The sequence below is a fragment of the Orycteropus afer genome, unplaced genomic scaffold (assembly GCF_000298275.1).
Source record: "Orycteropus afer afer isolate SDZICR_OR568_19922 unplaced genomic scaffold, OryAfe1.0 scaffold00039, whole genome shotgun sequence".
In the NCBI taxonomy this organism is placed as follows: Eukaryota; Metazoa; Chordata; class Mammalia; order Tubulidentata; family Orycteropodidae; genus Orycteropus; species Orycteropus afer.
In genome coordinates, this window is record NW_006921626.1 from 13,442,629 (window position 1) to 13,455,995 (window position 13,367).

General features: G+C 37.9%; 1 protein-coding gene across 1 annotated transcript in view; it reads right to left on the minus strand.

Moving 5' to 3' along the window:
* Nucleotides 1-889: 889 nt before the first annotated feature.
* SDE2 (SDE2 telomere maintenance homolog) overlaps nt 890-13,367 on the minus strand; it is a 49,947-nt gene continuing 37,469 nt past the window's right edge. Inside the window, exons 5-7 of the mRNA XM_007936974.1 lie at nt 4,732-4,846; nt 2,701-3,208; nt 890-1,111 (exon numbers count right to left, since the gene is read on the minus strand). Coding sequence (XP_007935165.1) covers nt 890-1,111; nt 2,701-3,208; nt 4,732-4,846 — 845 coding nt within the window. The remainder of the gene's footprint in view (nt 1,112-2,700; nt 3,209-4,731; nt 4,847-13,367) is intronic.

The window sequence follows — 13,367 nt, forward strand, 5'->3', positions numbered from 1 at the left end:
TGTCAATCTGGCTAGGCCATGAAGCTCAGTATCTTAGCAGTTACGTAATGATCTGATGTAGCAGTTACATAATGATGTAATCATCCCACATGGTATGATCTGATGTGATCAATCAGTTGTAAGATTAACGTGGGACGCAACGCCCTTATTCAGGCCAAAGCCCTGATCTGAGGTAAGGGGAGTTTCTCTGGGGGCAGTAGCCTGCATCACTTTTATCTTATAACAGATAAAAGGAGAGAGAAGGGAGCAAAGCAGAATGACATTACCACCAAGAAAGAATTGCTGAGAGCAGGGTGTGTCTTTTAGACTCAGGATTCTTGTGCTGAGAATCTCCTAGACCCAGGGAAAGACTGATGCCAAGACACATGAAGATCTCCAAGGAATGCTTGAAGACAGCCTCTACAGTTAGAGGCTTGAAAGGAGACAGGATTTCCCCCAGAGCCAACAGAGAAAGCAAGCTTTCTCCTAGAGCTGACCCTGAGTTTGGACTTCTAGCTTCCAAACTGTGCGATGATAAATTTCTGTTTGTTAAAGACATCCACTGGTGGTACTTTGATGGCAAATAATAACAACAAACAACAGAAAACTAAGACAAGGATCAATTTCTTCAAATTACAATGTACTTAATGACACAGATGAAATCAAAATTATGAATACAAATTAATATATTAAAAAAACTGAGTATTATCAAAAACTTCCCCCCAAAGAAACTTCAGACCCAGATGATTTCACAAATTCTATAAATGTAATAATGAAAAAAGGACAGTTCAAATTGAGTTATTAAAATGTTAGCTTTTAATATCAATAGGAATAATGGCCAAGAGTCAACATTATACAGGTTGTAAATGCTAGATACCATAAAGAAATAGGAAATCAACTTTGACAAAATTTATTTCTTCTTTCCTTTCAAAGGCTTGGCAAATAAAGCTGGGTCTATCTGCTCCCTTGCCAGTCCCCTGACAGAGAAGAGCCTTGCTGCCCGCTCCTGCAGAGTGCCTCCACATTTCAGTCCCAGGGCCATCAGCTCAGACTTGAGCAGATCCAAACCCAGCAACTCCAATTCTGTAACACAGCTGAATGCCAGTAAATCCACAGTTCCCTGACCAATATCCTGAGGGGAAAAAAAGAAAAACAATTAGAACATACTTTTTCCAATGAATATTGTTGTTAGGTGCTATCTAGTCAGTTCCAACTCATAATAACCCTATGTACAATAGAACAAAACAATCTGGTCATGTCCTCACAATCACTTCCATGTGTGAGCCTAATGTTGCTGTCACTGTGTCAATCCATCTTATAGATGTTCTTTTAACTGTTTTATTTTTAAAGGATTTCACATATAATTTTCTATACCTTCAATTCAAATGCTGTTCAACAGACTTGCAACTGCTCTATCCACCAAGGACCTTTATAGACTTTGAGACAAAATTAAATACCTCTAACAACGGATGCTCTGCAAAGAATAAAAATGTTCACACCTAGGGTTTTTAAAAACTGTATTTGAAGAATAATTTTCTCTCACAGATTATTTTTTAAATATTAAAGAGCTCTAAATACACCCTTTAGCTTTCTTATTTGGTCTTCCTATTATTAAAAAAAAAAGTCATTTTTTTAGCCTTCATTATATTCATGGCCACATCCTACACCATCACCACTCAAATCCCGTACCACCACCACTCAGGTAGCTTTGGAGAATAACACATGGTTTTTAATGAATACAATGGCCACTATTACAATATCAAGAATAAAATTTCTACAGTTAGAGGCTGAAACATGAAAGTCAAATCAGGTTTTATTCTACTGTGCCTTTATTCATTCTTCTGACTTTGGTCAGGATAAAGCACCTAATTTATACATGTAACATAAATACTATATGCTTCAAACTCCAGAGATGATGTCAGGGAAATCTAAACTTTTAGTCTCCCTAAGCAGGACAATCTATCTATATTTGCTTATGCACTGGGGGTAGGGGAGGCTGTGGTTAAATGACAGGCTTTGTGTTGGTCAAAAGAAACCAAGTGGTTCAGGTTTTATCTATTCTAAAAAGCAAATCATGAGCTTAAAAGAGTAAGCCAAGGATTTTTGCTGGATGTCAGTCCATTGATGACAATGAATAATCAACTATTTGAGGGTAAGTATAGAAAATGAAAATGACTTTTTAAAAAGGCTGATGTCGTGCTTAAGACTTCATTATTAATTTAGTAGGAGCTGCTCCTCTTCTATAGGAAAGATCTTCACATCCTGCTGGCAAGCACTGTTCAAACTGCATCTCACATGGGAAAGAAAAACTGAGTGAACTACAGATTTAGTGATAGAAAAAAATAAGCACATTTCCTCAAATCTAAAATGCCATATATTGTAATATGCCCCATTATTTTATGTATCATTAAGAAAGAATGCCAATTAAGCTACAATATGAAACTGATGCACATCTGATTTCAGAGATGTTAAAATGTGAAAAACATACATCTCAGAATTGAGGAAATATGGAACGAAACCATTGACTGGCTAAATAATATAAACTCTGGGGCTTAAAAAAAAAATCTAAGGATTTTTGAGGGACGAGGCAAGCTTGCCCGTCATCTGTACTTCTGAATATTAAACTACCCTTTCCACTGAGCAGCTGATGGGAAAAAGCACATTTCCATTTTAATGACTTATTGTGATTTGGCTCTTGACACCTATCCCACAATTACTCACTGTGTTTCCTGATTGGCTTTCCTCCAGCTTGGCACCGGGACTGTTTTCCTTGTCTTGTCCAGGTGTTACCTTGGCAGCTCCTTCCCCATCAGTCATTTCTTTTGTCTTTTCCTCTCCATTCAGTCTCATCCCAACTGCTTTCCTTTCTCTGGGTTCTTTACTCTCTGCCTCCTTGTCCTCTTGGGTCCCCTTGATGTCTCCAGCCATCTTCCTTTCCACCTGCTCCTCAACAGACATCTCTCCCAGCTTCAGCTTAGCACACGAGGCTTCAGCTGTATCTTCCCCAATCAGTGGGTTTTTCTGTAGTTTTTCTGGTGATCCAGAGTCTATACTCATTATTCTAGGCTTTTGAGAACCACTGGGAAACTCAGCTGCCATCTCAACACCATCGCTGCCATTTTTCTGAGCTTGAAAGCACATTCTTGAAGTACTAGGTGCTTCGTCACTGCCATCATCTGAGCTCTCAGAACTGGAACCCTCTGCATTCTCTAGTCCGTCCATGCCCAACCTGGCAGAAGTAACAGAAAGGCTTAACACCATTTATAGTGTCTACTTAAAAAAAATTTTTAAAAAGTTTGTCTAGTAAACGCTCTGTCTGAATAAAAATATGTCAGCTTGAGATGGAGGTAAACAAGTTTCAGAAAAAGATCTTCCAGAGGTGTAAACAAAAGAGTAAAAAACAATGTATTCAGTGAGAGGAACCACCCACCACATCCAAGAAACATCTTGTTCTTAAAGCTATCACTTAGAACAAAACTGATTTTGCTTAAAGCTTTTTTTTCTATGGTGCATTAATTTCAATTGTTGGAAATCAGATTAAAAAAAAAAACACAATGAAAGAAAATCCTAACATTTACTCATACTCATCCCAAACTAGAAACTGCTCAGATGTCTTTAAATTGGCGGAGGGATAAGCAAACTGTGGTACATCTACACCATGCAGTAAAGAAAAAAAGAAAAGGAATTAACTACTAATACATATAATACCATGGATGAACTCAAGAGCATTATGCTAAGTAAAAGAAGCCAGACACAAAAGGCTACATGACATTCTGGAAAACACTAAACCACAGGAACAAAAATCACATCAGTGATCAGTGGTGGCTTAAGGGTGGAGGCAGGGTTTAACTGCCAAAGGGGACCTTTTTAGGGTAATGGAAATATTCTGTATCTTGATTGTGATGGTGGTTACATGGCTGCATATTACATATCTTCAAAACTCACAGAATTGCTCAACCAAAGAGGGTAAATTACTATATATCTCAATAATATCTCAATAAGACTTTCAGGAAAAAAGAAAACAAAACAGAAAATGCCATTATCTTTTCTCTCAGGAACATTTAATTCCTATTTCAGAAAGAACACATAAAACTCTATGCTGGACTTAGGGTTACATGATCTTTGGTCAATGATTAATTATCTTCTTATCTCCAAAGGGGAGGCCGACAAGGAAGCAAGCTCCATGTGCACTGACCATTTTCAGAACTTGGCCCAAGACAAGTGAGTGGGCCACCAGAGGAGCAACTGCAAGGGGCAGGAGAACCATCAGAATGGGTGAGAGAGACAAAGAGTTGTGTTTTTAATCTACAAGTACTAAATAGACTTGAGAACAGAGAAAACAGGCCAGTGAAGAGGTCTGGCAAAATGACCAAAGGCCTCAACAATGACTGCAGAAAAACCACAGAGAAAAAACAACAGTACATACAGAACAGCCCTAGCTTCCACCTGGAATTTTTGAAACTCCTTGAACACCAAAAAGTTATTCAAGCATAAAACAATTCATTTTCATGTGATCTTCTACCCTAAGGGGAAAAAGAGTTCTTCAGATTCTATTAATGGTATTTATAGCAAAAACCATGATTAGTATGTACGAGTGATAATCACTGAAACCTTAAGACTGCAGCCCCCTGGAAAATGGCTGGGCTCCCACCAGACACTACTTAAAAATGTGTTAGTAGCAGACAGACAAGAAGGAAATAGATCATATCAGTCCTCAAACAGCAATTTGGAATGGCAATGAAACAAACTTACCAAAAGCATTTTCTTTTTTCTGTGCTGGCTCCTTGGCCTGCTTTGAATTTGTTAGGCCTTTTCCGATTCTCACTGATTTCTGCTGCTACCATCTTGCTGGAGGTGGCCTGCATACCTAACCAGAAATTTTAGCAACTCAGTTTCTACTATCAGGATTAAGTTAATTTAAGAAACTATATATAATCCAGATTGCAAAAAAGAACTCCAAAGGGATAAAACTGCTCTCAATTTATCAACATATTATACGGTTAAAATTAAATTGATCTTAAACATACACAGATTTTAAAATAATAAGCATTCTGCTTCTGGAACTCAATTTTTTTCCCCTAAATTTTGTTGTTGAGAATATACACAGCAAAACAGTGACAGTGATTACATTCTTCAAGTTGGGTAACCATTCTCACCTTCCTTTTCTAAACTGTTCCTCCTTCATTATTATAAACACACCCCTCCCCCTAAAACTCAAAAAACCGAATTCACTGCCGCTGAGTCAATTCGACTCACAGTGACCCCTCCTTGGGTTTCTGAGGCAGTAAATCTTTACGGAAGTAGTTGCCCAGTCTTCCTCCAAAAGAGTGGCTGGTGGGTTTGAATCACCAACCTTCCAGTTAGCAGTGAAATGTCTTAGGCACTATGCCACCAGGGCTCCTGCTCCCCCTAAGGTTCCTATCTAATCTTTCAAGTTGCTGTTGTCAATTTGATCCCACATAGATCTTAAAAGAGCATAATGTACAAGGCAGACATTCTTTATCTCTCAGGTAAAACTGCTGTTCAGTTTTAAGACAACTTCAGGGGATATTTTTGGTTTAAAGTTTAAGATTATCTCAGGGCAATAGTTTCAGGGGTTCATCCAGCCTTTATGGCTTCAGAAAGACTGGATTCCATGAAAATTTAAAATTTTGTATGACATTTTCCCCCTTTTGATAAGGATTCATCTACGGAATCTTTGATCAAAATGTTTAGTAATGGTGGCTGGGGACCATCAGTTCTTGTGGTCTCATGGCAAAGGAGGCAGTTGTTTATGGAGGCAATTAGCCACACATTCCATATCCTGCTCCTGTTCCTGACTCTCCTTCCTCTGTTGCTCCAGATAAACAGACCAATTGTGTTACTTTCAAGCTTTTAAGATCCGAGGCACTATACAATGAATTAGGAGGTAGAAAAGAAGCACCAAACAATTAGGTCAATTAACTGTGATGTCGTATGAAATCTTGACCCTAAACCTCCAAACCAAGGAACTAAATCCCATGAGGTGTTTAGTTATAGGCAAGCAGCCTCAGCAGCTACTCTTTTTTTTCCTTTTATTTTTGGTCACTGTTATAAATATATCACACAACCTTTGCCAATTTAACTTTTTACAGGTGTACGATTTATTGACAACTATGCAAACTTACCCTTAATTAATGCATTTTTTCCACCACCATTAACCCCCTTTTTTCTCCTCCTCCTAACCAAGTAAAGAGCTCTGGTGGCACAGTGCATAAGGCATCTGACTGCTAACCAGAAGGCTGGTTGTTCAAACCCACCAGCCACTCCTTGGAAGGAAGACTGGGCAATCTACTTCCATAGAGATACCACCTCAGATTCACGGACGGGTTGCTATGAGTCAGGAGTGACTCAACGGCAGTGAACACACCAGCCACTCCTCAGAAGGAAGATTGGGCAACCTACTTCAGTAGTGATATTGCCTTGGAAATCCAAGGAGGGGTTGCTGAGTCGGATTTGACTCAAGGGCAGTGAGTTTGGTTTTTTGTTTTTAGTAACCACTAATAAAGTTGAGTCTCTACACATTGCCTTTTCTTGTCTTTTTATATGAGTGAGATCAGACATTATTTGTCCTTTTGTGATCGGCTTACTTCAGTCGGCATAATGTCTTCAAGTTTCATCCATACTATGGAGACTTCATTTCTCCTACTGGCTGAGTAGGAGACCATTGTATGTATATCCCACATTTTGCTTATTCATTCATCTACTGATGGGCATTTAGTTGTTTTCCACCTTTTGGCTGTTGTAGACAGTGTTGCAATGAACCTTGGTGTACAACTCTCTTGTGTTTACACCTTTGTTGTTGTTTGCCGTCGAGTCGGCCTGACTCATAGTGACCCCTCCTTGGGTTTCCGAGACAGTATCACTACAGAAGTAGGACTGCCCAACCTTCCTTCATATGGTAGTTCTAAAGAACTCTGGTGGTGCAGTGCCTAAGGCATTTGACTGCTGATGAGTGGTCAGCCAACCCATTAGCCACTCTTTGGAAAGAAGATGCAGCAATCTATTTTCATAAGGATTTACTGTCTCGGAAACCCTATGGCAGTCACTGTGAGTTGGAATCAACTTGATGACGGTTGGTTATGTTAGTTCTATTTTTAGTTTTCTGAGAAACTGTCAGGAGCTCTGGTGGCACAGTGCCTAAGGCATGTGACTGCTAACCAGAAGGCTGGTGGTTCAAACCCATCAGTCACTCCTTGGAAGGAAGGCTGGGCGACCTACTTCTGTCGTGATACCACCTCAGAAACCCAAGGAGGAGTTGCTATGAGTCGGACTGTCATACTGTTTTCCACAAAGGCTAAAAGCATTCTGCATTCCCAGCAGCAATGAATAAGGGTTCTAATTTTCCCACATCCTCACCAACATTTATTATTTTCTGTTATTTATTTATTTTAAATCTTAGCCTTCCTAGTGGGCGGAACTAGATTTTTAAAGTAAAGGACATTATAGCACCAATGTCTAATCTGTAATTCTGAAGCTAACAGATTCATACCTAGCCCTTGCCAAACCTAATAATCCATCATTTTATGCTAGTTATTTGCATATATTTGTCTTTCTTGTTACAAATATTTTGATAGAAAAGATTCCTTCTCATTCAATTGTACCCACAATAGCCCTAGCATAATGCTCTGGGTGCTTAAAAAAAAATAATAATAAAAGTAAATAAGAAGATGGTAGAATAGGCAGACAAGCTACACAGACCCTTTTCAACAAAGGAAAGAGAAATCAATTGACACAGATACAGAAGATGATCCTGGAGCCCAAGTTTTGAAAGGAAGGGTACAGAAGTGGATTAAACATCAACTAGTAGAAGAACCTGCATGAAAATACTGAATAAAGAGACAAAACAAGAGCTGCGGACTATCAGCTATCTTGACAGCATGGACAGTTGGAGTATTTCCAAGTGGTGTTAACCAACAAAAATCAAACTCACTGCCGTCGAGTCAGATATGACTCATAGCAACCCCTCCCTGGGTTTCCAAGGCAGTCTCACTACAGAAGTAGATTGACCAACCTTCCTTCCAAGGAGTGGCTGGTGGGTTTGAACAACCAGCCTTCTGGTTAGCAGTCAAATACCTTAGGTACTATAGCACCAGAGCTCCTCCAAGTGGTGTTAGGACCTGAAAGTTAACCTAAAAATGGCCTTGCTCACCATGGGCTACATGGAAAACTGCACTAGTGGCTGATGACTAAAGAGAGAAATGGCAAAGGAGACAAACTGAGCTGTGAGCTTTAGCCTGTCCAGAGGGCACAGCCACTTTGAATGTTTACAAGTGGTACAGCCATTTTGTATATTTAAAGTGACAGCATCATCATGCAGATTCCAGAGACCTGAGAATAGGATCCACTTGCTGAGGACAGCACGGACACGCCAGAGATGGACAACTAGAAAGGTGCGACATTCCCCTTGTCATTCTTATACCCCACACCTTCTTGGTGAACAGAGGTGCAGCCATCCTTCACCTCCACCTTCCTTCTGGGCCAGCAGGAATTCTATGCCAGTCTGTGTGCTCTTCCCAACCCAGCCTCCGATTTTTTTTCTTTTCTTTTTGTTTGGTTTTAAATTATTCCCCCCACTCCCTTTATTTATATTCTTTCTTTTTCCCTTCCTAAGTTCTACTTTTTGGCTTTTTTTCTCTTCCCTTTTCCTGGTTCTCATTATTTTCTTTCTGTGGTTCTTCTCATCTCGTTTTTTTTTTTTTTTTTGGATTTTTATCATTTTTTTCTTTATTATTCTCTTCCTCTAGTTCTTTTCTCTTATTCCCCCTTCCCCAGATATTGTGGGTTTTCTTTATTTCCTCTCTTTCTCTATATTTCTTTTGTCTTTTCAAAGTATTTTTTAAAAATATTTCATCTCATTTATTGTCTGTCTTTTCTTTTTTTGGTGATTGGTCCTGTGTGTTCCTGCAGTGTGTGTTTTTTGTCCTCTTGTTTTGTACTATATTTTGGTGGTTTTTTAATTTTTTTTTTTTTTGTCTGAGTGGGAGACAGCAACCGTGCGAATATGACCCAACCATATCTGCACCTCCTGTAACTCCACCTACTAAGGGAGAAACACCACTTGCTTCTGCACCACTGGCAAACAAAACACAAAAGCTAGTAAGAGCCTTACTCACCTTTAATTGCTCTTCACCAACAGTTAACAGAGATCTGTGCACCCACTCTCATTCTCTATCACACCCACCAGGAGACAGGTGATGAGTGCCTAAGTAATGCCAACTAGCAAATAGAGGAGCACAGTGTTCTGAGCACTCAGATACATACAACCAAAACAAAGAAAACAAAAATCTTGGGTGAATCACTTAAACATTCAATCACCAAGTAAATATAAATACAACAACATTACACTGTCTCAGAGACAGCAAACCAACACAATCCACACAAGGAAGATAAAGCAGTACAAACAAGGGACCAGGATACAGACCCAGAACACATCCCTGAGAAAGAAGCAACATCAGAACTCTCTGATAAGGAATTGAGAGAAACATGAAGGAAAACACTGACAAAACAGAGAAAACTCTAGAACAACATCAAAAGACAATACAAGAACAAAATGACAAAATAAATGAAAAATTAGAAATGATACAAAATCTAGAGATGCAAATCCAGAAGATTAATACTAAATTTTCAGAAATAGACAACACATTGAACAGGCAAAGGAGTAGAATCAAAAAGAAGAAAGAATTAGTGAGACTGAAGAAAAATACCTCAGTACTTCTTTGGAAAGGTATCAATCAGAAAAAAGATCAAAACAAAATCAAGAAAGCCTAAGATTCATGTGGGATACCATGAAGAGGAATAACCTATGTGTAATCAGAATTCCAGAACAGGAAGAGACAAATATAATCACAGAGAAAGCTGTTAAAAATTTGTTGGAAGAGAATTTCCCTGATATGATGAAAGATGAGAATATATCCATGCAAGAAGTCCAACACACCCCAAACAGGACAGACCCCAAAAGAAAATCACCAAGACATATCATCATCAAACTCATCAAAACCAAAGACAAAGAAAGAATCCTGAAAGCAGCACAGGATAAATGAAAAGTTACCTACAAAGGGAAACCCATAAGACTAATAAGCTCTGATTTCTCAGCAGAAACCATGCAGGCAAGAAGGCAATGCGATGGTATATATGAAACCCCGAAAAAAAAAAAAGAAAAAGTTTCTAAGCAAGAATATACCCACCAAAACCGTCCCTCAACTGAACATTTACATTAGGTAGATAAACTCCTTGGAAAGATCAATCATGAGAGAATAGAAGGGCTGTGTATACACAGAGAGACAGTTCAGGGAGCAGGAGTGCATGGGAGGGAGGGACACAGGGAAGACGTAACTATGGGGAGGAAGTGGGAGGGGAGCTGTTGCATTGTAGGAAATTGCAGTCAATGTCATGAGACAAAGTGTGAGTGAGCTGTATGGAAAGTGAATTTGCTCTGTAAACTTTCACCCAAATCACGATAAAAGTTTTAAAAAAAAAACTGTCCCTCAAATATGATGGTGAAATTAGGACATTTCCAGACAAGCAGAAATTAAGGGAATTTGTTAAAACTAGACCAACCGTACAAGAGATGATAATGGGAGTCCTATGGACAGAAAACCAACAACAGCAAACAATAGACCATTAACATACATGATGGCACAAACCAGAAACCAACCCAATTATGGAGTATCCAAAGTAAAATAAGCTTACAAGATTGTAACACAGGGAACCAGAAACATCAATTGGCAAATGAGAACAACTACAAACCAAAAAAGAGGGAAAAAATGGTATAGTTACAGAACTTCTAAATGGTAAGGAAGTCAAAGCAACTGCAAGATAGAAAAGACTGCTCTAAACTTGGGAAGAAAATTATAAATCACAGGGTAACTTCAAAAAAAATAAATAAAAATGATAAACATTCACATCAAAATAAAAAAGACATGCACAAACATTTAGCAAATACTAAAACAAGAGCAACAAAGGAAATGATAACACGATTCATAAACAAAATGAGCTCAGCACAGAAAGTTATATGGAACGAAGAAATCAGTAACACCACAACAAAACACATAACAAAATAAAAGCAACAAATATATACTTGTCGATAATTACCTTGAATTTAATGTAAATGGATTAAACGCAGTACTCAAGAGACTGAGAGTTGCACACTGGATAAGAAAACATAACCCATCAACATGCTGTCTACAAGAGACACACCTTAGAGATAAAGACAAAGATAGACTAAAAATCAACGATTGGGAAAAGATATATCAAGCAAATAGCAATCAAAACGAGTAGGAGTGGTAATATTAATTTCTCATAAAATTGAATTTAAGACAAAAACTACTATAAGAGACAAAGAAAGACATTATATAATGATTAAAGGATCAATTGTCTAAGAGGACATAACCATAATAATTATCTATGCACCCAACGAAAGAGCCCCAAAATACATAAACAAGTCTTTAAGAGAACTGAAAAGACAAATGAAAGCTAGAAAAAGAAACTCAACAAAGATGCAGAAGAACTAAACAATACAACCCACCAACTTGACCTTATAGACATCTACAGAGCACTTCACCCAACAACAGCACAATACACATTCTTTTCCAGTACACATGGAACATTATCCAGAATAGATCATATGATAGGCCACAAAGCAAACCTTAATAAATTTAAAAACACTGAAATATTGCAAAGCATCTTCTCAGATCCCAATGCTAGAAAATTAGAAATCAACACTAGGAAGACCAGCAGAAAAAGAGCAAACACATTGAAATTGAGTAATATCCTCCTTAAAAACAACTGGGTAATAGAAGAAATAAAAAATAAAATTAAAAAATTCCTTGAATCAAACAAAAATGAAAAGATAACATATCAAAATCTTTGGGACACAGCAAAAGCAGTGACCAGTGGGCAATTTATAGCAATAAATGCACGCATTAAAAAAGAAGAGCCAAAACCAACATTTTATCTCAACACCCCCAACAGTTAGAAAAAGAGCAACCAAAAAGCCAACAGTCACCGGAAAAAATAATAAAAATTCGAGCAGAAATAAATGAAACAGAAATTAGAAGGACAACAGGAAAAATCAACAAGACTAGAAGTTGTGTTTTTGAAAAGATTAATAAAATTGGCAAACCACTGGCAAAATAACAAAGGAAAAGAGGGAGAGAATACAAATGACACAAATAAGAAACAAACTGGGTGGTATCACAAGAGAACCAACAGAAATTAAAAGGATAATTTATTATGAAGAACTGTCCTCCAATAAATTTGAAAATCTAGAAGAAATGGACAGATTTCTAGAAACGTACCATCTACCTAAACTAACACAGACTGAAGTAGAAAATCTGAACAGACCCATAACAAAAGAAGAAATTGAACAGGTCATAAAAAAATTACCAACAAAAAAAGTCCTGGCCTAGATACTTTCACTGGAGAATTCTACCGAACATTCAGAGAAGAACTGACACTAATCCTGTTCAAAGTATTTCAGAACATAGAAAAGGATGGAATCCTCCCAGATTCATTTTATGCAGCAAGCATAACCTTGATACCAAAATCAGGCAAAGACATCATTAAAAAAGAAAACTACAGACCACAATATCCCTCATGAATATAGATGCAAAAATCTTCAACAAAATCCCAGCTAATAGACCCCAACAACATATCAAAAAATGAATATATTATGACCAAGTAGGGTTCATATCAGGTATGCAAGAATGGTTCAACACTAGAAAAACAAACAACATCATCCATCACATAAATAGAATAAAGGAAAAGAACCACATGATTATATCATCCAATGCAGAAAAGGCATTTGATAAAATCCAACACCCATTACTGATAAAAACTCACCAAAAATAGAACAGAAGGGCAATTTCTCAACATAATAAAGGGCATATATAAAAAACCAACAGCCAACATTATTCTCAATGCAAAGAGACCAAAAACATTCCCCTTGTGAATAGGAACCAGACAAGGATGCCCTCTATCACTACTTCTATTCAACACTATATTGGAAGTCCTAGCCAGGGAAATAAGGCAAGAAAGGGAAATCAAAGGCATCCAAATTGTAGGGAAGAAGTCAAACTATCCCTATTTGTTGATGATAATGATCCTGTACATAGAAAACCCAAGAGACATGGCAAGAAAACTACTGAAACTAATTGAGAGATTAAGCATAGTGGCAGGATACAAGATCAACGTACAAAAATCATCTGGATTCCTCTACACCAGCAAGGAGACTGCTGAAAAGGAAATAAGGAAATCAATACCATTTACAATTGTTGTTTGCCGTCGAGTCAAACCTGACTCATAGCGACCCCTCCTTGGGTTTCCGAGGCAGTATCACTACGGAAGTAGGATTGCCCAACCTTCCTTCC